The sequence below is a fragment of the Hyperoodon ampullatus genome, assembly GCF_949752795.1.
Source record: "Hyperoodon ampullatus genome assembly, chromosome: X".
NCBI classification, from domain to species: domain Eukaryota; kingdom Metazoa; phylum Chordata; class Mammalia; order Artiodactyla; family Ziphiidae; genus Hyperoodon; species Hyperoodon ampullatus.
Window position 1 is genome coordinate 34254705 of NC_136913.1, and position 21516 is coordinate 34276220.

The window sequence follows — 21516 nt, forward strand, 5'->3', positions numbered from 1 at the left end:
AAAAGTGAGCGATTTGCACACAGGAACCAAGGAGAGACCTTTATTTCTTTAGGAACCAAATAACTTTATTGGAAGAAACGGAAAAAGTGGAAGAAAAAAACTTAAGTGATAACGTAAAGTCCAGGAAAAGAGAGTCCTGCACTTGTTGCCAAAAAAACCCCATAAAACCAAAAACTTAAGCGAACTTCTTCTGCAAGGGCAGTATTGCCGTCTGCATGGCAGGCACGGTGACCAGGGCTCTGGTCACCCCGTGGCTCTGGGGAGGTCCAATCCAGGCTCAGTTCTTGTCGCTGTCGCCCAGGGTGAGCTTGTCAAAGAGGGACTCTGCCAGGTCGACATCCGGGGCCTCCATCATGCTCAGGGTGGTGACATGACCCTCCAGCTCTCCGATGAACGCCACCTGCTGGCTGAGGTAGTGAGTTGCCAGGAAGTGGCGCAGGTGGGGGTCTCTCTTGTCGGTGGCCAGCTGGTGCAGGTGGAGCAGGCTCTGGTTCACGCGGTTCTCCAGGAACAAGGCGCACTTCATGGCCTTGAGGCCGCTGCTCCACTTGTCACTGACTGGCTTCCTGATGTCTTGGAAGTTGAGGCGGCCCCCGCGCTGGTTCTGCAGGCGCATCAGGCCCTGGGCCCGCCCGCTGTGCTCGTGGGAGCGGCGCAGGAAGAACCGGGTGAAGTGCTTCAAGGCCACGTCGTCGCAGTCAAGGTAAAAGGCCACGGCCAGGCACACAAAGGAGGCGTGGAGCTCCAGGGTGAAATGGCTGTTGACGGCGGCCTCGCAGTCGGGGTGGTAGTTCTGGCGCACCTGCGAGGGCGGCGCTTGCTTCATGGTGGACAGCACGGGCATCGTGGCGGGCGTGAAGGCCAAGGTGAAGGCGAAGCCGCGGGGCCTGCGGTCGCTGCCTCGGAGCGTTCCCATGTGGTCGAAGAGGGCGGCCGCTCTGGGACAGACCGGAAATGGTGTCCGTTACGGGAGTTAGGCGGTGGGCTTGCTGTTCTGTTGCCGGAAGTGGTCACGTGGGGTGGGCGGGGCACGGACGCTGCACCCACGTTCCATCACAGCCTGGGTGAGGCAGGGTGACTTTGACCTGCGCACCTGGCATCTATTAAGTTTTTAACTTTGCAAAAATATTTCAGTTTCCAAGGACTTTCTCTTGTTCTCTAATTGCACCCTCTTATAGCACCCTGTTCTCATTTTATAAACCCATTGTCTTCCTTAAAATTCTGAGAATATGAATTTGTAATTTTTGGTACTGTTCTCTTCCGTTTCCTGTATTATAGTTGTTTTTTTCTCCAGAAATAGTTCTGTTTGTTCATCATGATCTTCTCTTTGACTTTCCTCAAATATCTGGCAAACATTTGTCCATTCGTATCTGGGAGTAAAGGAGTCATGTGATCAGCCAAGGTAACTAGCATGAATCTGATCTACAGTTGGGACGCCCATTTCATAAGAGTCTTCTCCTCTGAATGGAGGGGCTCAGTGTGTCAGTTAGGGAGTCTTTTCTATTCGGGGTACATGGTGTGGAGCTTGTAGGTAAGATAGGGAGCATCCCAAGTGCCAATAAGCTTGGCATTTTCTGACATTAGAAGACTTTCGTGTATCTCTTCTGTAATAGATTGTGTCGTTCTGTTTTGTTTCTTCCTCTTCTGCTGAGCGGGTCTGCGGTTATCTGAAACCTGCTCTCGTATGGGTTCCCTTCCTGAGCCTTTGAATGACATAAGGAGACTATCACCCCATCGCCTGCACCACCACTGTGCACTGGATCTTAGTCAGAACAAAAAATAAAAATGTACTGTCTTAGGCCAGCAAGACTTGGGATATTTGTGACAGCAGTTAGCCTACCCTGACTAGTTCCCCAAAGGAAGTTCTGGATGACTGCAGGTTATAAGCCATTGTAAGCTTATAGCATTTCCTCTTGGTGCAAATGCAGATCCCAAAGTTAAACAGTCTAGATAGAGCCGAATCGTCATGCTCTTATTTCTTTTGCTAAATTCACCAATAATATATATCAATCCTGCTCCCTTTTTCCCTCCTGGAGAGTGGAATGAAAAATCCCTCAAAGACCCATGAAGCACAAGGAGTAAGTTTTTCCATTTCCCTCAGTGCTGGGGAACAAACCCAGGCTGGTCCTCAGGTGCCCGGCCTTAAGCCGACAACAGGAGGCATAAGGGGTGGGACTGGGACTGGCTGACCCCTGAACCAGTCAGCTGTGGTGAGGGAGATGTGGGTCAGGTAGGAACGGGGGCGGCCCCGGAACCACATAACTGGAGGATGTGTTTGTGTGGGGCAGCTCCCCCGAAGAGGAGGATACTGGTCCAGAGCTGGCAGCGGAGCTAGGGAGATGGTCCAGGGATTGTCCCAGTTAGCCTTCCGTGTTGGAGTGTGAGGGCTGTAGACTGGAGGGAGTCCCAGACCTGTGTGTGTCTCCTCCACCACAGAGCACGCCGGGCGCTTAGCACCACATTTGCTGAGCAGTTCCTCGCCTTTGGAAAAGAGGAGAGAGAGAGAAAGGAGCAACAACAGTGGGCTCAGAAAGGCCTGGAACAACCAGTTTGAGACATCTGTGGGGGTGGAAAATGGCTTCAGCTCCCAAACGCAGCCTCTGGAGTCCCTGGGGCAGGGTTGCCTGGCAGTGCTCTCCATGAAGGCCAGGGTTCGGGAGCCTGGCCGCAGTGAGCACCGGTTAACCAAGGGGACCAGGGCGCCAGTCCCAGTGAAAGATTTGATGAGTCCTCAGCAGACCCGGTGATTCCCTGCCTTCTCACTAATCCTCGCCATTCCGTGAGGGAGGATTGTTTTTATCATCTCCCACACGAGGAAACTGAAGTCTGTGGTATAAACTTCTTGTGCAAGACGATGTGGAAACTGGAGTAAAGTCAGATCTGACTCTCAGCTACACCCCTAGTGACCTCAGTCAATAAAATGGGGTATACACAGGACACTGTGTCATGTGGTTTCTTGAGGCCTCTCCCAGGTTTACATAATGAGAGAACAAAGAGGTGCGGACAGACAGCTGTGCTGATTCTGTAGCAGCTCAGTTACCCCCCTGCCCCCCTTCTCGGCACAGTCCTGACCTTCAGCGAGGCCAGCTTTCCCGTACCCAGCCATACAGGACAGTCTCTTCTTGCTCAGCTTCTACTAGGAAAGAAGCTTAAGTAAATTTTAAAAATTTATGAAGGGCCACAGTTTGAGATGGAACAAAACTTTTCCTCAGCAGGCCGCCAAGCCCCTGAGCACGGCCGGGACGAGGGCGTTGAAGCTGGGCATCACTCCTGTCCTGTGCCTCCTGGCCAACCCCTCCAGCTGGGTTGTTCGTGATTTACATTCTGCTGGTCTCATGGATAGGTGACATTTCCTCTTCAGTTTGTGATCTCTCATCCTCTTTCAATGGGGGTCATGAACATTTCATCCTAGGGTTAGAACAGAGACCTGGGTTGCCTTTCCACATAGACTACAATCAGTTTTCTAGAGAATTATTGAGCACCTCTCTCCCAAACTCCTGTCCCTTGGTCGATTCTCCACATAACCATTGACACGTGTGTATGCTTCTTTGCAACCAGAGTGTACTTCGTGAGGTCTTATGAAGATCACCACCCGTCTCCCTCTCTCCACAGTGTGATGCACGTAAATCTGCCAAAATTGCTCACTGGTTCTGTGTACCTCTTTGGCGTAACTAAACCACACTTCTCCAATGTGGACCCTAATTCTTCACACCTGATTTTTTAATCGGGTGGGGTGGGGAGGGGGAGGGGTGAGAGGTCAGAAAACCACCCATGTTGTGCATTTAGTGGCCAGCAGTGGACTCAGACCTATTTCTTATAGAAACGAGCGCAAAGAGCAGCGGGGATCATCACTGGTCCTCAGTGCTTTCCTGACCGTTATTTTATAATTGAGCACGTGTTTTTCAAAAATCCAATACCTCAGTTGTACTTCTTAATCCCGAAGGAGTTCTAATGATTCCTCTGTCCCATGAGGCCAGAGACTGTGACTCCCTTGTGGAGCCTTCTAGTCTAGCTGTGGTCCTGTGATTACTGACTGCTTCTCAGATGCTCCGTTTGACCCAAGGAGGGGTGAGGAAGAAGCACTACAGGAGGAAGGTAAACAACACAAGTCTTGGGGGTGGGCTCAGCCCCTCAGTTAGTGATGCTATTGTGCAGAAATGCCTGGGGCCCTCACCTGGGCCATACTGCTTGAGGCAGCCCTCCCAGACATTTCCCCGTTGGGAGCCAGTATTGTGATTGGACCCGCCCCACCACCACCACCTTGCAGTTCGTATTATGATTGCAAGACGCACTTCAGTGACAACCATCAGGGAACTTTGAAAAAAAAACATGGTTTATGACTCACAGGTCCTGGAAGACACATGGCATGCGTGGAGCCACACAGCGAGCTCATGGGTAAAACGAGAGTACGTGTGCAGGCCTGGGGTCCTTTATTGGGGTCTAGCATGGGATGCCTGGGGTTTCCCAGGTTCAGTCTTTATTGGTGAATTTAAAACATGAGCGGGAATGAAAATGCCAGAAGAGAAAAACAAGTGGTCAGATGGTCAGTTCCCTAAGTGGACCAGAGATCTCCGAAACAAAGGAAGCTTCTGGGGCGGGGCCGCCTGGCTCTTCCTCTAGTCCTGTAGCTGGCAGTGTGTTTATTTAAGATAGCTGTCTTTGAAGTGGGTGCCTAGGCAATCCGAAGCTTAAGCTCAGGCACTTGCATTACAAAAACAAAACAAAACAAAACCCAACTGTCTGGTGCTTACACTATATTTACATAAAGATGCCCTATCTTATTGTACATCCTCCAGGGCAAGGATTGGTTACAAAAATGGCTGAGGGAGCAAGAGTGTCCTTCGTAAGTCTGCTCTATGGTTTCTCTTCCAGTTTTACTGAGATATAATTGATGTGTAGCGCTGATAAGGTTGAGATGTACAGCATAATTGTTTGACTTACATGGATCATGGAGTGATTACCAGTATGAGTTAGCATCAATCATCTCATATAGATACAAGGAAAAAAAAATGTTTTTCCTCGTGATGAGAACACTTAGGATTTACTCTTAACAACTTTCATGTATACTCTGCAGCAGTGTTAATTATATTCATCATGTTGTATATTACATCCCCAGTACTTATTTATCTTAAAGCTGGAAGTTTTCACTTTGTGACCGTCTTCATCCAATTTCCTCTCCCCACATGCCCCACCTCTGGTAACCAGAAATCTAATGTCTTTTTCTGTGAGTTATTTTGTTTTGATTCCATATATAGGTAAGATTATACAGTATTTGTCTTTCTCTGACTGATTTCACTTAGCACAAGGCCCTCAAGGTCTATTCATGTTGTCACAAATGGCAGGATTTCCTCCTTCTTTATGGCTGAAGAATATTGCGTTGTATATATGTATCCCATGTCTTTGTCCATCTACAGATGAAAGGATAACATTTAGGTTGTTTCCATGTCTTGGCTATTGCAAATAATGCTGCTCTGAACATGGGGTGTGGGGTAGGGACAGATATCTCTTCAACATAGTGTTTTCACTTCCTTCTGATGTATTCCCAGAAGTGGAATTGCTGGATCATGTGGTTGTTAATTTTTTTGAGGAATCTCCATACTGTTTTCCATAGTGGCTGTAGCAATTGTAATTTCACCATCAGTGCATAAGGGTTCCCTTTACTCCACATGCCTGGTGGCATTCCTTATCTCTTGTCTTTTTGATGCTAGCCATTCTAACAGGTGGGAGGTGATAGCGCATGTGGTTTTGATTTGCATTGCCCTAATGCTGTTGAACATGTTTTCACGTACCTGTTGGTCGTTCATATATCTTCTTTGTCAAAATGTCTATTCCAGTCCCTTGCCCATTTTTTAGTTGGATTGTTTGTATGCTATTGAGTTGTATGAGTTCTTTACATATTTTGGATATGAACCCCATATCAGATATTTGGTTTGCCAGTATTTTTTCCCATTCCATAGGTTGTCTTTTCATTTTGTTGGTTGTTTCTGTTGCTCAGCAGCTTTTTAGTTTGATGTAATCCCACTTATTTATTTATTTTTTAAATTTTGTTTGCTTGCGCTTTAAGTGTCATGTACCAAAAATTCATTGCCAATACCCATGTTAAGGAGCTTTTTCCCTACGTTTACTTGTAGTAGTTTTATGGTTTCTGGGTTTACATTAAAGTCTTTAATCTATTTCCAGTTAATTTTTGTGAGTGGTGTAAGATAGGGGTGTAATTTCATTCTTTTACACGTGAAGATCCACTTTTCCCAGCCACATTTATTGACGAGACTGTCTTTTCTCCACTGAGTATTGTTGCCTCCCTTGTCAAATATTACTTGACCATATGTATTTGGGTTTATTTCTGGGTTCTTGATTCTGTTTCAGTGGTCGAGGGGTCTCTTTTTATGCCAACACCGTAGTGTATTGATGACAGTAGCTTTACAACATAGCTTGAGTTCATGAAGTGTGATGCCTCCTGGTTTGTTCTTTTTCAGGATTGCTTTGACTATTCAGGGTCCTTTTTGGGTCCATCTGAATGTTAGGATTGTTGCTTCTATTTCTGTAAAAACTGCCATTGGACTCTTGGTATGGATTGCATTAAATCTATGGATGGCTTTGGGTATTATGGAAAGTTTAACAATATTAATTCTTCCGATCTATGAACAAGGAGTCTCTTTCCATTTATTTATGTCATCTTTGATTTTGTTCATGAATGTCTCATAGTTTTCAGTGTAGAGATCTTTTGCCTGCTCCGGCTGTATTTTTTCCTAAGTATTTTATTGTTTTTGATGCTCTTGTAAGTGGGATCATTTTCTTTGCTTCATTTTCAGATAATTCTTTGTTAGTGTATAGAAACGCTACTGAGTTTTGCATGTTAAATTTGAATCCTACAACTTTATGGAATTTATTGATTAGATGGTAAGTTTTTTGGTGGAGTCTTTAGGAATTTTTTTAGATATAAAATCATGTCATCTGCAAATAGAGACAATTTTACTTTTTCCTTTAAAATTCGGATGCATTTTATTTGTTTTCCTTGCCTGATTGCCCTGGCGAAACCATCCAGTACTATGTTGAATAGAAGTGGTGAGAGTGGACACCCTTGTCTTATTTCTAATCTTAGAGGAAAGCTTTCAACCTTTCAACCTTTATTCTTATATTAGCTGTTAGCTTGTCAACATTATGACCATGTTATGTATTGTTATTAAGTTGAGGTAAATTCTTTCAATACCTACTGTGTTAAGAGTTTTTTGCTTTTTCATCATGAACAGATGTTGAATTTCATCAAATGCTATTTCTGCATCTATTGAGTTGATCATATGATTTTTATTTTTCATTCTATTAATGTGAGGTATCACACTGATTATTGTGGATGTGTTGCAACATGCCTACCTCTCAAGATAAATCCCACTTGATCATGGTGAATGGTCTTTGTAATGTGCTGCTGAGTTGAGTTTGATAGTATTTTATTGAGAATTTTGAATCTATATTTATCAGGTATATTGGCCTGTAATTTTCTTTATTGGTGGTGTCCTTTTCTGGCTTTGGTACAAGGGTGATGTTGGCCTCGTAAAATGAGCTTGAGAGTGTTTCCTCCTCCTCTCTGATTTTTTTTGGAAGAGTTTGGGAAATATTGGCATTAATTTTTTATTTTTAAAAATTTTATTGGAGTATAGTTGATTTACAATGTTGTGTTAATTTCAGGTGTACAGCAAAGTGATTCAGTTATACATGTACAGACACGTATTCTTTTTCAAATTCTTCTCCCATTTAGGTTACTGCAGAATACTGAGTAGAGTTCTCTGTGCTATACAGTAGGTTCTTGTTGCTTATCTTTTTAAAATATAGTAGTGTGCATGTATGTGACCACCAAACTCCCAGTTTATCCCTGAGCCCCACCTTTCCCCTTTGGTAACAACAGGCTTGTGTTCTAGGTCTGTGAGTATGTTTCTGCTTTATGCATAAGTTCATTTGTATCTTTTTTTTAGATTCCACATATAAGCGATGTCATATGATATTTGTCTTTCTCTGTCTGACTTACTTCACTATTGAAGTAAGTATGAAGTATGATAATCCCCAGGTTCACGCATGTTGCTGCAAGTGGCATTATTTCATTCTTTTTTTGTTTGTTTTTTGAAGATGTTGGGGGTAGGAGTTTATTAACTCATTTATTTATTTTTGCTGTGTTGGGTCTTCGTTTCTGTGCCAGGGCTTTCTCTAGTTGTGGCAAGCGGGGGCCACTCTTCATCACGTTGCGCGGGCCTCTCACTATCGCGGCCTCTCTTGTTGTGGAGCAAGGCTCCAGACGTGCAGGCTCAGTAGTTGTGGCTCACGGGCCTAGTTGCTCCGCGGCATATGGGATCCTCCCAGACCAGGGCTCGAACCCGTGCCCCCTGCATTAGCAGGCAGATAGTCAACCACTGCGCCACCAGGGAAGCCCCTATTTCATTCTTTTCAATGGCTGAGTAGTATTCCATCGTAGATGTATGTACCACATCTTCCTTATCCAGTCATCTGCTGATGTACATTTAGGTTGTTTCCATGTCTTGGCTGTTGTAAATAGTGCCGCAGTGAACATTGGGGTGCATGTATCCTTTTGAACCATGACTAACTTTAGTGTTGTGTTTGGGTTCCTTATTCTTTTTTGTGTGTGTATCTATTGCAGATTTTCAGTTTGTGGTTACCATGAGGTTTTGACATAGCAGTCTATATACAAATAGGTTGTTTTATGTTGCCGGTCTTTGAATTTCAAATGCATTTCCAATATCCTGCATTTGTACTCTCCTGTTCTCACGATTGCTGGTTTTGATATCATGCTTGTGTGTGGATGATTTCTTACCTTTACTTTATGTTTGCCTTTACCGGTGAGCTTTCCCATTCGTAATTTTCTTGATTCTAGTTGTGGCCTTTTCTTCTCCTCCTAGAGAAGTTCCTTTAGGATTTCTTGTCAAGCTGGTTTTGTGGTGCTGAATTCTCTTAGCATTTGCTTGTCTGTAAAGCTTTTGATTTCTCTGTCGAATATGAACGAGAGCCTTGCTGGGTAGAGTATTCTTGGCTGCAGGTTTTCCCCTTTTATCACTTTAAATGTATTGTGCCACTCGTTTCTGGCCTGCAGGGTTTCTGCTGAAAAATCAGCAGATAACTTTATGGGGATCCCCTTGTATGTTATTTGTTGCTCTTCTCTTGTTGCTTTTAATGTTTTTTCTTTGTATTTACTTTTTGTCAGTTTGATTAACATGTGTCTCAGCATGCTCCTCCATGTGCTTATCTTGCATGGGACTCCCTGTGCTTCCTGGGCTTGAGTGAGTGTTTCCTTTCTCATGTTAGGAAAGTTTTGGGCTATATTCTCTTCAAATATTTTCTCAGCCCCTTTGTCTCTCTATCCTCCTTCTGGGACCCCTGTAATGGCAATGTTGGTGTGTTTAGTGTTGTCCCCAAGGTCTCTGAGAGTGTCCTCATTTCTTTTCATTTTTTTTCTTTATTGTGTTCTATGGCAGTGATTTCCACCATTCTGTCTTCAAGCTCACTTATTCGTTCTTCTGCCTCAATTATTCTGCTACCGATTTCTTCTAATGTGGTTTTCTTTTTAGTTATTGTGCTCTTCATCTCTGTTGGTTTGTTCTTTAAATCTTCTAGTTCTTTGTTAAACATCTCTTGTATCTTCTCAATCTGTGCCTCCATTCTTTTTCCGAGATCTTGCAACATCTTTGCTGTCATTACTCTAAATTCTTTTTCAGATAGGTTGCCTATCTCCACTTCATTTAGTTGTTATTGTGGGTTTTTATCTTGTTCCTTCATCTTCAACATATTTCTCTGCTGTCTCACTTTCTCTGACTTTCTGTATTTGTGGTCTCCTTTCTGCTGGCTGCAGGATCATAGCTCCTCTTGCATCTGATGTCTGCCCCCTGGTGGGTGAGGTTGGTCCTGAGGCTTGTGCAGGCGTCCTGGCTGAGGGGGACTGGTGCCTCCCCATTGGTAGGTGGAGCTTGTCCCTCTGGTGTGCAGGGCCGTGTCAAGGGGTGTGTTTTGAGGTGGCTGTGAGCTCAGGACAGCTTTAGGCAGCCTGTCTGCTGATGGGCAGGGTTGTGTTCCTGTGCTGCTGGTTGTTTGGCCTGAGGCGTTCCAGCACTGTAGCCTGTAGGCTGTTGGGTAGGGCCAGGTCTTGATGCCAAAATGGTGACCTCTGTGAGAGTTCACGCCAATCAATATCCTCTGGGTCCGTTGCCCCCTGTGTCCTTGCGCCCCCCACCAAGTGAGCCACAGCTGACCCCCACCTCCCTAGGTGATCCTCCAAGACTCATAGGTATGTCCAGCCCAGGCTCTTATGGAGTCACTGCTTTGTGCTTGGTCCTAGTGCATATGAAACCTTGTGTGCACCCTTCTGGAGTGGCATCACTGTTTCCCCCAGTCCTGCACTCAAGCTCAGCTGGCCTTCAAAGGCAAATGCTCTGGGAGTTGCTCCTCCCGATGCCAGACCCTCAGACTGAGGAGCCTGACGTGGGGCTCAGGAGTCTCACTCTTGTGGGAGAACATCTGTGATATAATTTATTTTGCCGTGTGTGGGTCACCCACACCTGGTGGGTATGGGATTTGATTATGTCACGAAAGTGCCCCTCCTACTGTCTTGTTGTGGCTTCTTCTTTGTCTTTGAAGGTAAGCTATCTCTGTTGATAGGTTCCAGTCCTTTTTGTCAGTGGTTGTTCAGCAGTTAGCTGTGGTTTCGGTGTTTACATGAGAGGAGGCGAGCTCAAGTCCTTCTGCTCTGCCGTCTTTTCCAGAATCGAGGGGCTGCTTTTGGTTTGCATGCTTGCTGCCTCTTTCCTCAGCGTGTACTGGCCATTATCCCCTGGATATGGGGTGTGCAGGTGCAGCAGCACTTGCGTGCTCCCAGGGTGGTGGGGGCAGGGCTTGGCACCTGCTCACACATCTCCTAGAGTCGGCTGCAGTCCTTGCACTCCCGGGACATCAGGCGTGGGGCTTGGCGCCTGCCTGTGGGTCTTCTAGGGGCAGCTGCTCTCTGCGCTCTCCCAGGACAGCAGGAGCAGTGCTTGGCACCTGCTTGTGGGTTTTGTAGCAGTATCCTGTGCCCACTTCTGGAGCCCACAATGGCGTCGGTGAGTCGCACCTGCCCTGGTAGCTCCTGTAGTTGGTGTCTCGTTGCCTGGGGGTGCTCACAGGGAAAGAAGCTCTTATAGTGGTCCCACCCCTCTTCTCGTGTGTCCCCGAATAACGGCACCTTGCCTCTGTGGCAGGCCCTGGCTTCTTCGGAGTACACCCTCAGTTGCCACAGTCCGGCCTCTTCAGGCTGTCTCCGCACAGCCAACCCCAGTCCTCTCTCTGTGTCTGACCTCTGAAGCCTGAGCTTCAGCACCCAGCCCCCACCTGCAACAAGTGAGGCAGGGAGACTGCACTGAGCTTCTGGCCTAATCTTTTTAAATGTTACTCACGAATGTAAGTGCCACCGTTTTGAGTTAATCACTTGCGTGATTGCTTATTGGAAGAGTGCCCTAATGTGATTCTTTCATCAAACAGTTCTTATGTGGTATCATTGGTTATATTTACTATCACAGAGCTCTAGTTGAAGTTAGCTCTCCTCGGTGACTTCAACACCCACACTAATGACACTTCTGATAGCCTCTTCACTGGGTTCCTGGACCTTATTAAGTCCAGTGATCTCCACTTTTCTCTTTCTGTTTCTGGTCACGTTCACACTTGTCTGACAGCAGAGCACCAGCTCCAGAGTCTCAGTGAATCTTTCCACCTCTCCAGCTTTCACTCGTTTTGAACTTGGTCTTCGCTCCCTTTGTTGTCTCTCATAAACGTTCAGCACAGTCCTAGAATCACAGCCCCTTTCCCGTGATTTACCAGTTCCTTCCTCTGGGGTAAGTGCAGTCTTCTCTTTTTTCTGTCAGGAAACAAAAGGCTTCGATGCAGTCTTAGAGGAAGCTCTGAACCATGTGGATGTATTCATCCTCTCCAACCTCATTTGCTCTTGCACTGCCACGCAGCAAGCATGTTTTTAACCCCTCAATTATGTTGTATGGAATGAGCCACAGTGGTAGGAAATACCATTGATCTCAAATGATCTTTCATTCATTCATTCAACAAAGATTTATTGAATATTTATTATCCCTACAGCTTTACTCCACAGATTTTTAAAATAGTAATACTCTTCAACGGTTATATTCGTACTAAGGGGTGATAATGGATGGTGTTTCTGAGATATTTTATACCTCATCATTACTTCCTAGGTAAGTAGGTAACAGTAAAATATATGATATAGCTAAGAGAAGCCTAAAACTTAAAAACTAACTTTTCTAAGGGAAAATCAACAAACAAGCATGGACTGCGACCTCACATTTCCAAAAACGAAATATGCATATGTATAAACAAAGGCCTTTCATCCAGTGTTTCGTTAATGAAGAATGTAAACTAAGTAGAGACACATAGTGAGAAACCTTCAGAGCAGATAGAATGTATTTTTTTTAACATGTGATTATAGGACCATAAAATGAGATGTTTGTGGTCAGTATTTGTACTAGTCAGGGTTCTGCAGAGAAACAGAACCAATAGGATTGACTGATTGATTGATTATAAGAATTGGCTCACGCAATTATGGAGGCTGACAAGACCCAAGATCTGCAGTCAGCAAGCTGGAGACTCAGGAGAGCCTGAATAAAAAGAGAACCAAGAGGAGCTGATGTGTCAGTTTAAGTCTGAAGGCAAGAAAAAAACTGATGTCCCAGATCGAAGGCAGTCAGATAGGAGGCGTTCCCTATTACTCAAAGGAGGGTCAGCCTTTTTGTTCTTTTGAGGCCTTCAGCTGATGAACGAGGCTTATCCACACTAAGGAGGGCAATCTGCTTTACCTAGTCTACCAATTCAAGTTTTTATTTCCCCCATTGTGGTACTTGGGCCTCTCACTGTGGTGGCATCTCCCCTTGCAGAGCACAGGCTCTGGATGCGCAGGCTCAGTGGCCATGGCTCACGGGCCCAGCCGCTCCGGGGCATGTGGGATCTTCCCGGACCGGGGCACGAACCCGTGTCCCCTGCATCGGCAGGCGGACTCTCAACCACTGCGCCACCAGGGAAGCCCTCAAGTTTTTTAAGACAAGATTCTTTTTCAAGTTTTATTGAGTTATAATTAGCATATCACATTGTATTAGTCCAAGGTGTATAATTTGATATATGTATATATTACAACATGATTACCACAATAAATATTGGTAACATTAATTACCTCACATAGTTATAAAATTTTTTCTCTTGTGATGAGAATTTTTAAGATCTGCTCTCTTAGCAACTTTCAACTATGCGATACAGTATTGTTAACTATATAGTCACCATTGCTGTACGTTACATTCCTGGAACTTATAATTGGACATTTTTACCTTTTGACCGCCTTCACCCATTTCCCCCACTGCCCATCCCCACCTCTGGCAACCACCAATCTCTTCTCTGTCTCTGGGATTTTTTTGGGGGGTACCATTTATAAGTGATAGCATACAGTATGTGTTTTCCTCTAACTTATTTCACTAAGCATTTTGGCCTCAAGGTGCATCCATGTTGTTGCAGTGGCAGGATTTCCTTCTTTTTTATGACTGAATAATATTCCATCGTATATATGTACAGTATTTTCTTTATCCATTCATCCAACGATGGACATTTGGGTTGTTTCCATGTCTTGGCTGTTGTAAATAATCTGCAATGAACATGAAGGTTCAGATATCTTTTCGACATAGTGATTTCATTTGCTTTGGATATATACACAGGAGTGGAATGCTAGATTCCAATTTGTTATTTCTGTTTATGTCAGTAGTCGTTCATATTGTACTTAGTAGTTCCCAGTAGTATTTCTATGTATATATGGTAGTTTTATTTGTAATTTTTTGAGGAACCTCCATACTGTTTTTCATAGTGGCTGAACGAAATTACATTGCAACCAACAGTGTACAAGGGTTCCCTTTTCTCCACATCCTCACCATTACTTGTTATTTCTTGTCTTTTTGGTGATAGACATTCCAACAGGTGTGAGGAGATGTCTCCTTGTGGTTTTGATTTGCATTTCCTTGATAATTAGTGATGTTGAACATCTTTACATGTATCTGTCGGCCATTTGGATGGCTTCTTTGAAAAAATGTCTATTCACTACCTCTACCCATTTTAAAATCAGATTGCTGTTTGGGTTTTGATACTGAGTTCTATGGTTTCTTTCTTTTTTTTTTTTCCGGTACGCGGGCCTCTCACTGTGGTAGCCTCTCCCGTTGCGGAGCACAGGCTCCGGACGCGCAGGCTCAGCGGCCATGGCTCACGGGCCCAGCCGCTCCGCGGCATGTGGGATCTTCCCGGACCGGGGCACGAACCCGTGTCCCCTGCATTGGCAGGCAAACTCTCAACCATTGCACCACCAGGGAAGCCCTGTATGATTTCTTTATGTATGTTAGGTATTAACTCCTTATCTAATATATGATTTTCAAATATTTTCTCCCATTCTGTAGGTTACCTTTTCATTTTGTTGATGGTTTCCTTTGCTGTGTAGAAGCCTTTTAGTTTGATGTAGTTCCACTTGTTTATTGTATATTTTGTTGACTCTGCTTTTGGTGTCAAATCTGAAAAATGATCACCAAGAGTGATGTCAGCGAGCTTACGTCCTATGTTTTCTTCTACTGAGTTTATGGTTTCAGGTCTTATGTTCAAGTTTTTAATCCAGTTTGAGTTGATTTTTGTGTATGTTTTTAAGGTAAGGATCCAGTTGCATTCTTTTGCATGTGGCTGTCCAGGTTTCCCAATACCATTTATTGATGTGACTATCCTTTCCCTATTGTATATGTTTGCCTGTTTTGTCATAAATGAATGGACCATATATGTGTGGGATTTTTCCTGGTCTTTCTATTTTTTGTTCCATGAATCTATTTGTCTGTTTTTATGCCAATACCATATTGTGTTGATTAGTGTAGCTTTGTAATATACTTTGAAATCAGGAAGTGTGGTATCTCCAGCTTTGTTCTTCTTTCTCAAGATGTCTTTGGCTCGTTGGGTTCTTTTGTGGCTCCATACAAATTTTAGGATTGTTTTTCTCTATCTGGGAAAGATGCCATTGGAATTTTGATAGGGATTTCATTGAATCTGTAGAGTGTTTTGGATATTATGAATATTTTAATAATATTAACTTTTCCAATCCATGGGCACAGACTATCTGTCCATTTGTTTGTGTCTCCTGCAATTTCTTTCATCAGTGTTTTATAGTTTTCAATGTACAGAACATTCACCTCCTTGGCTAAATTTATTCCTATGTAGTTATTATTTTTGTTGCAATTATAAATGGGATTGTTTTCTTAATTTCTCTTTCTGATCGTTTGTTGTTAGTGTATAGATATGCAACTGATTTTTGTATATTGATTTTGTACCCTGCAACTTTAAATTTGTTTATTTGTCCTAACCGTTTTAGGGTGGAATCTGATTTGGTTGCCTTTTATCGTTTTTTTTTTTTTTTTTTTTTTTTTTGACTGATTGCTCTGGCTAGGACTCCCAGTACTTTGTTGCATGAAAGTGGTGAAAGTGATCATCCTTGTCCAAATCAAATGTTAATCTCATCCCAAAACAGCTTTACAGATACACGCAGAATAATGTTTGACCAAATATCAGGACCCTCCGTGGCCCAGTTAAATTGAGATGTGAAATTAACCATCACGGTATTATTCATATTAAATGCAGAGTCAGCAAATAAAAATTCTAGTGTCATAATCTGTGAAAAGTCTTTGTTTTGACTTTCAATTCCTTTCATCATTTAAAAACGTAAACGAACTAACAGTTACAGAAGTGATATTAGTAAGTTCCTACTAGGTGTCGGTGATTACCTCTTATTCATTCATTCAGTATATTTTTATTGAGTACCTTTTTATGCCAGGTATTTTTTATAGGTACTATCACAAAACCTGGTTCTATGAACTCTTCGTATTTGCATTGTTTTGGAGATAAGTGCTCTTCAGTGTTTCATGTTAATCCCTTGTTTAAAAATTAATAATGCAGTTGGCTCAATGATACATTCATAAGAAAGTGGACCATACAGCAGCAGTTGGTGGCTTATCATCCTCTCCAAATGTATATATTTGATGTGCATGCATATATATAAACAAATCATTTAATGAGGGGTAGTTAAAGTGATATATCCATCTAAAATGAATATTATCTGTCCCTGTGCTGTTCACTCTACATTATCTTATTATTACAGTTACTTTCTGAGTTAATTTTTATTATTATTACCCATAGTTTTCAGATAAAGAAATTGTGAATTACAGAGTATGTAACATGCTCGAGCACCCATCTTATAAGTAGCAGAGAGTGACACTCTGAACTGGATTCCTTTCTAGGTAGTTTGGAAAGTCTGGCTGGACCGTGAGGATTAGAACAAAGACTGTTTAACTTGTTTGAGCCTAGATTTCACACAGTAGGGGCTCAAAAACATGAATTAAAGACTGAGTAGCCTTTGAAAGTTTTAGTTTCATTACTTTTCCCAAGTAAAACAGTGAGTGGGAGTGGATGTTGAATATGTATTTAAACTATGTTTCCTTTAGAAGGAAAACAATCAGTCACCCAATCATGACCAATTCTTCTTAGAATTTTCCTTTAATGTGCACAAACATAAAACTAGGTGTAAAGCTCTGTAGGTTTAAAGTATGCTTTTATAGCTGTAAAGCTAACAATTTGTAAATGTATGTGTATATATATCTCATATCTCTCATATAAACATATGAGTATATATATACCATATACATGAGATATACACATACATGTGTATATATATGTATATATGTGTATACACGTATACATGGAAATATATCCGTGTGTGTATATATCTCTTGGAAGAGAGACTGAACGCCAAGACAAAACCTCGCATTCCTTTACAGGACGTGCAATGCAGATCTGTTGTGGAGTAACTGCTGGATTTGGGAAGGAAGGTGAGGCCAAAGGCAGCCCATTAAAAAGGGAAGAGGCTGTTGGAATTGGGAATTGAGGTGAAGAGAACTACTGACAGGATTTTAAGGGATAAGACTCTTGCCTTTGAGTGTCTGTGTGGTAGAGTCCGTGGCCTGGATTAGAAGGGGAAAGCTGTACTAGAGCAGCTTCTGGTGGCAGGAATATGTTTTCTTATACATGCAGCTATTGAAAGCTACTGCTTAACATTCCTCAGATCTTAACGGTCAAGGACAAAACAACAGTGGTAATAACTGGAAATGTCAGTTCCACGTCCACAATAATCTATTTACAACTGTTTACCTACTTCACGAGTTCTCTATCAATTATCCATGCTTTTATTCCCCCCAAATCATCACGTTTTGCCTTAATCATGTATATTCCTCAGTTATGCTGTAGAGAACAGCAATTTTCCTTATGTGGCCCTTCCCCCTTAATTTTCCACATCAACAATCCCTAAGTTTTGAAAAAAGACAGTAGCGTATAAATGAATTAAGGTGCAGAATTCCTCCAATTATGAAGATCAATTCCTGGGTCATTATTGATTGATAAATATATTGATCACATCAGTGTAAGTATTTTAATCCGTTTGTCTACAGAGGCTGCAGCTACAAGATGAAAAAACATAATCGGTTTATTCAGTTGTTACAAATGTAGGAGGGGGAAATGGAACTAGGATTAACAAGATTTTATGCAGAACCAAGAGTCCACTTCCTGTCTTTCCAGAGACACTGTTCTATAAACCATGGTATTGATTTTCCTAGCCAGGCTATTAAGCATGTTTGGTTAGATTACATTTTGAATTAAAGCAGTTCATTATAGTAAATGTCTTTATGGGACACTTCTTGGAAAAGAGTGCTGTTGGGCCAAATGAAGAAGAGAAAACAGGTAATAATATAATATTAGAACTCTTTTTACAAAATAACATCTCAATTCCCGTTTTGTGATAGGTTCAGTAACATGTTAGAAAACTGCAGTATGTGTATGCGTGTATGGAACGCATACATTTGTATGTGCATATTAGGTTCTGATTGCTAATGTTAATTTTGCTAAAATTTGGACCTTCATGTGGATTGTGGTATGGATATATATTAGCTAGGTAATGTAGACATTAATGGGAACATGCATCGTAGCTGCTTGTATGTGTGTGCATTCTGTGAAGTTTTAATTTTAAAAAAACTATAAATGTTGTACTAGATGCCATGGATCAAGTCAGCACTAGTAGAAAGCTAAAGTTATTGATTATTCTGCATTTTTCATATCTGTAATAGGAAGTGATTCAGGAAGTTTTTTGCTAGCTACTAAAAAGTAAGCTAAGATATTTAAATGTAATCTCTCAGTAAGTTCTATATAACGAGCACTTCAATCTTGGGAATTTAGATTATTCGTGATCTATATTCTCAGTATACTGCTGCATTGCTTAAGGTACATAGGTGCAGAAAGGAGTGCAATATGCATTCTTTACTCCCTTCTTAGGAGGAGGTGAAAGGTGTGGGGTTTTGTGCCAGCTAGTCGTCCGTTGGAAGCCTGACTCCATGCCTTCCAAGCTATGTGAACTTGCCTATAGTGATCTACTCATCAGAAAAATGGTACTAACGATATGAGATGTCATGAAGGTTAAGTTAGACGATGCATTTATGATGATGCTAGTATTACACAGCTCATTGATTGCAGTGAATATACAGTAGCTATTATTTTAGAAACTAGACTGACCCTGAGAAAGTAGTCTACTCACTATATAAAAGCTCACCTTGGGCTTCCCTGGTGGCGCAGTGGTTGAGAGTCTACCTGCCGATGCAGGGGACACGGGTTCGTGCCCCGGTCCAGGAAGATCCCACATGCCGCGGAGCGGCTGGGCCCGTGAGCCATGGCCGCTGAGCCTGCGCGTCCGGAGCCTGTGCTCCGCAACAGGAGAGGCCACAACAGTGAGAGGCCCGCATAACGAAAAAAAAAAAAAAAAAGTTTACGTAATAAAAGCTCACCTTGGGGCTTCCCTGGTGGCGCAGTGGTTGAGAATCTGCCTGTTAATGCAGGGGACACAGGTTCGAGCCCTGGTCTGGGAGGATCCCACAGGCTGGGGAGCAACTGGGCCCGTGAGCCACAACTACTGAGCCTGCGCGTCTGGAGCCTTTGCTCCGCAACAGGAGAGGCCGCGATAGTGAGAGGCCCGCGCACCGCGATGAAGAATGGCCCCCGCTTGCCACAATTAGAGAAAGCCCTCGCACAGAAATGAAGACCCAGCACAGCAAAAATAAATTAATTAATTAATAAACTCCTACGCCCAACATAAAGAGAAAAAAAGCTCCCTTTAATTTTAAAATTTTAGACTCTTCTGTTAAAATCCTGGAAGGCTAATATAATGCTTTTCTCCTTCCCTATTATTTTGTTCTTTTTCTTTTTTAGCTAGTCACTGAAATCTGTTTTATGTTATTTCTGGTGGAAAGGTTAGCAGGTAATGCAGTTCCAAAATATGAATAGCTTTTGGAATTAATAAATCCCAAAGATTAGTATGAGAAAGAGGAATTAATCTTCAAAACGTAGGTTATAAAAAATATAAATTTATATAGCCTTTAGACATTTGTAATATTATAGCCCTGAGCCGCTGTTTAATTTCAAGTGTATCTGTCTTTTCATTCTAAGGAAATTGTAAACTTCCTAAGGTCAGGGACATTAGATCATGTCTATTTATTTCTATTGCAGAGCTTTCTCTACTTGGGGCGTAATAATAATAATGGTGCAAAGAGTAGTAGATCTTAATTTTAATCCTTTAATTTTAAATTACTTTAGTGTAGAGTAGTAAATTAATAGATATTATTTAAAATTACTTAAAGAGTATAGACCTTTAGACTATTGAATACAGATCCATTAAATACTGGTACTGGTATTCTGTACTGTATTATGAAAAATATGATAGCTCACAAAGCTGAATATGTTTTTATTTAAGGATATGAAGGAAAGAATGCAAATATGCAATGTATAGTAGATTTGAGGGGTTTTTAAAAATTTTATTGTCATTTTTTTTTTTTTTGCCACACCACATGGCACGTATGGGATCTCAGTTCCCTGACCAGTGATCGAACCCGCACCCCCTGCAGTGGAAGCGCAGAGTCTTAACCACTGGACGACCAGGGAAGTCCGCTGAGTGATTTTTAGAAGTTAGTTACTTTCCCCACATGCTAGAAAGAAGGTCTGATTGGGGAAGAGGGGTGTGAAATCAGCGAGATGGTGGAATCAGAGGTTCCCGGCTTTAGTGTTCCTCAAGGAAATACAAACTAGCAACTCTCCACAGACAAGAAGGCCTCTCTCTGTGGGGGGAAAAAAAAATCCCAGGAGCCAGAAGTGAGGCCGAAGCACCCCCCTGTGGACCACAAGGCAGCTTCATTTTGACCACATAGCCCTTCCTGCAGGCCAGCACGCAGCCGCACCAAGAGGTTTCTCCAGTGGCGAAAGGAGACCCCAGCGTGAGCATCCGGGTTCCACAACATTCTGGGAAGCTTCTCATGAGGTCCACATCCGTCCTTCACGAGGAACACTGGGAGAAAAGGGAAAGCTCAAGCACCTGGTATCAGCTTGAACTAAAGGGGGCGGGGGCGGGGCTTCCGGCTTCCAGCATGGAGATTGTGATGGACCGTGTACCTGACGGCAGTGGTGCCCAATCAGAGAGCACAGCCAGCAGTTCCTTCCACCTGTGGTGTGGAGCCAGTCATCTCATCTGGCCAGGGAGCACGTGGGCAGCTCTAGGCAGATGGGGTCCCCAGCCAGCAGTCTGGCCCAGCCATGGAACTCGTCCTCTATCCCTGCTTAGGCAGGCTCGCAAGCCAGCAGCCCCATCCAACTGCAGAGCGCAACCTCTAGGCTTGCCCAGCCAGGAACCCAAACAGTGACTCTGCAAAATCTTGGAACCCCGTGCACAGACTCGCCTGGCTTTGGAGCCCAGCATACAGCCCCCTGGATGGCTGAGCAGATTTCCCATTTTGTAAGCTATTGAACTACAAGAGTAGCTATTTCATTATCTTTCAGTTCTTCCATGTGCTATCAATTTCTTCCTCACAATGCAAAGATTTGTTGGGTATGCTATAAATATTATAAATGGTGCTATAAATATCTTCCTTACTTAAAGGCCTGGTTTTTATTATACATACTAAAGATTCTTTAGTTGCTCTAATGATAGATTGAAAGAAGAACAATATCCTTGTCCTCTGCTTACATGGTAAGTGGTCAGGAGAGCATGATCTGGGTATCGCTGGCCATGATATCCAGTTCTACTGGGTTTGCGATTTTTGTGTCCTTCCAGAGTTGAATTTAATTTATCCCTGCTCCTGCCACACAACTGACAAAGCTGTGGTGGCTGTAACAGGCGAGATGGAAGAGCAGGGTACAACTGGTTCCAGAAAATGAAAGTCCATCTTTATATATCCTTTCCTAGAGGCCCTGGTGCTGGGAATGTTCTTCCTCTAGTTTCAGTGGTTGGGGTCCAAGGTTTCAAGGTGCATATTTCATTGTCCATGATATTGCTGAGTGTCAGTGTGGAAATAATACACACAAGTAGTAGACTTTGACCTC

At 43.0% G+C, this 21516-nt stretch overlaps 1 protein-coding gene across 1 annotated transcript; it reads right to left on the reverse strand.

The window, feature by feature from the left end:
• Positions 1-277: 277 nt before the first annotated feature.
• Positions 278-916, reverse strand: LOC307069360 (ferritin heavy chain-like; the record flags this gene model as incomplete). The annotated part of the gene is made up of 1 exon (XM_079727657.1): positions 278-916. The coding sequence occupies one exon, from the start codon at positions 914-916 to the stop codon at positions 278-280; it is 639 nt and encodes a 212-aa protein (XP_079583783.1).
• Between the last annotated feature and the right edge of the window lie 20600 nt (positions 917-21516).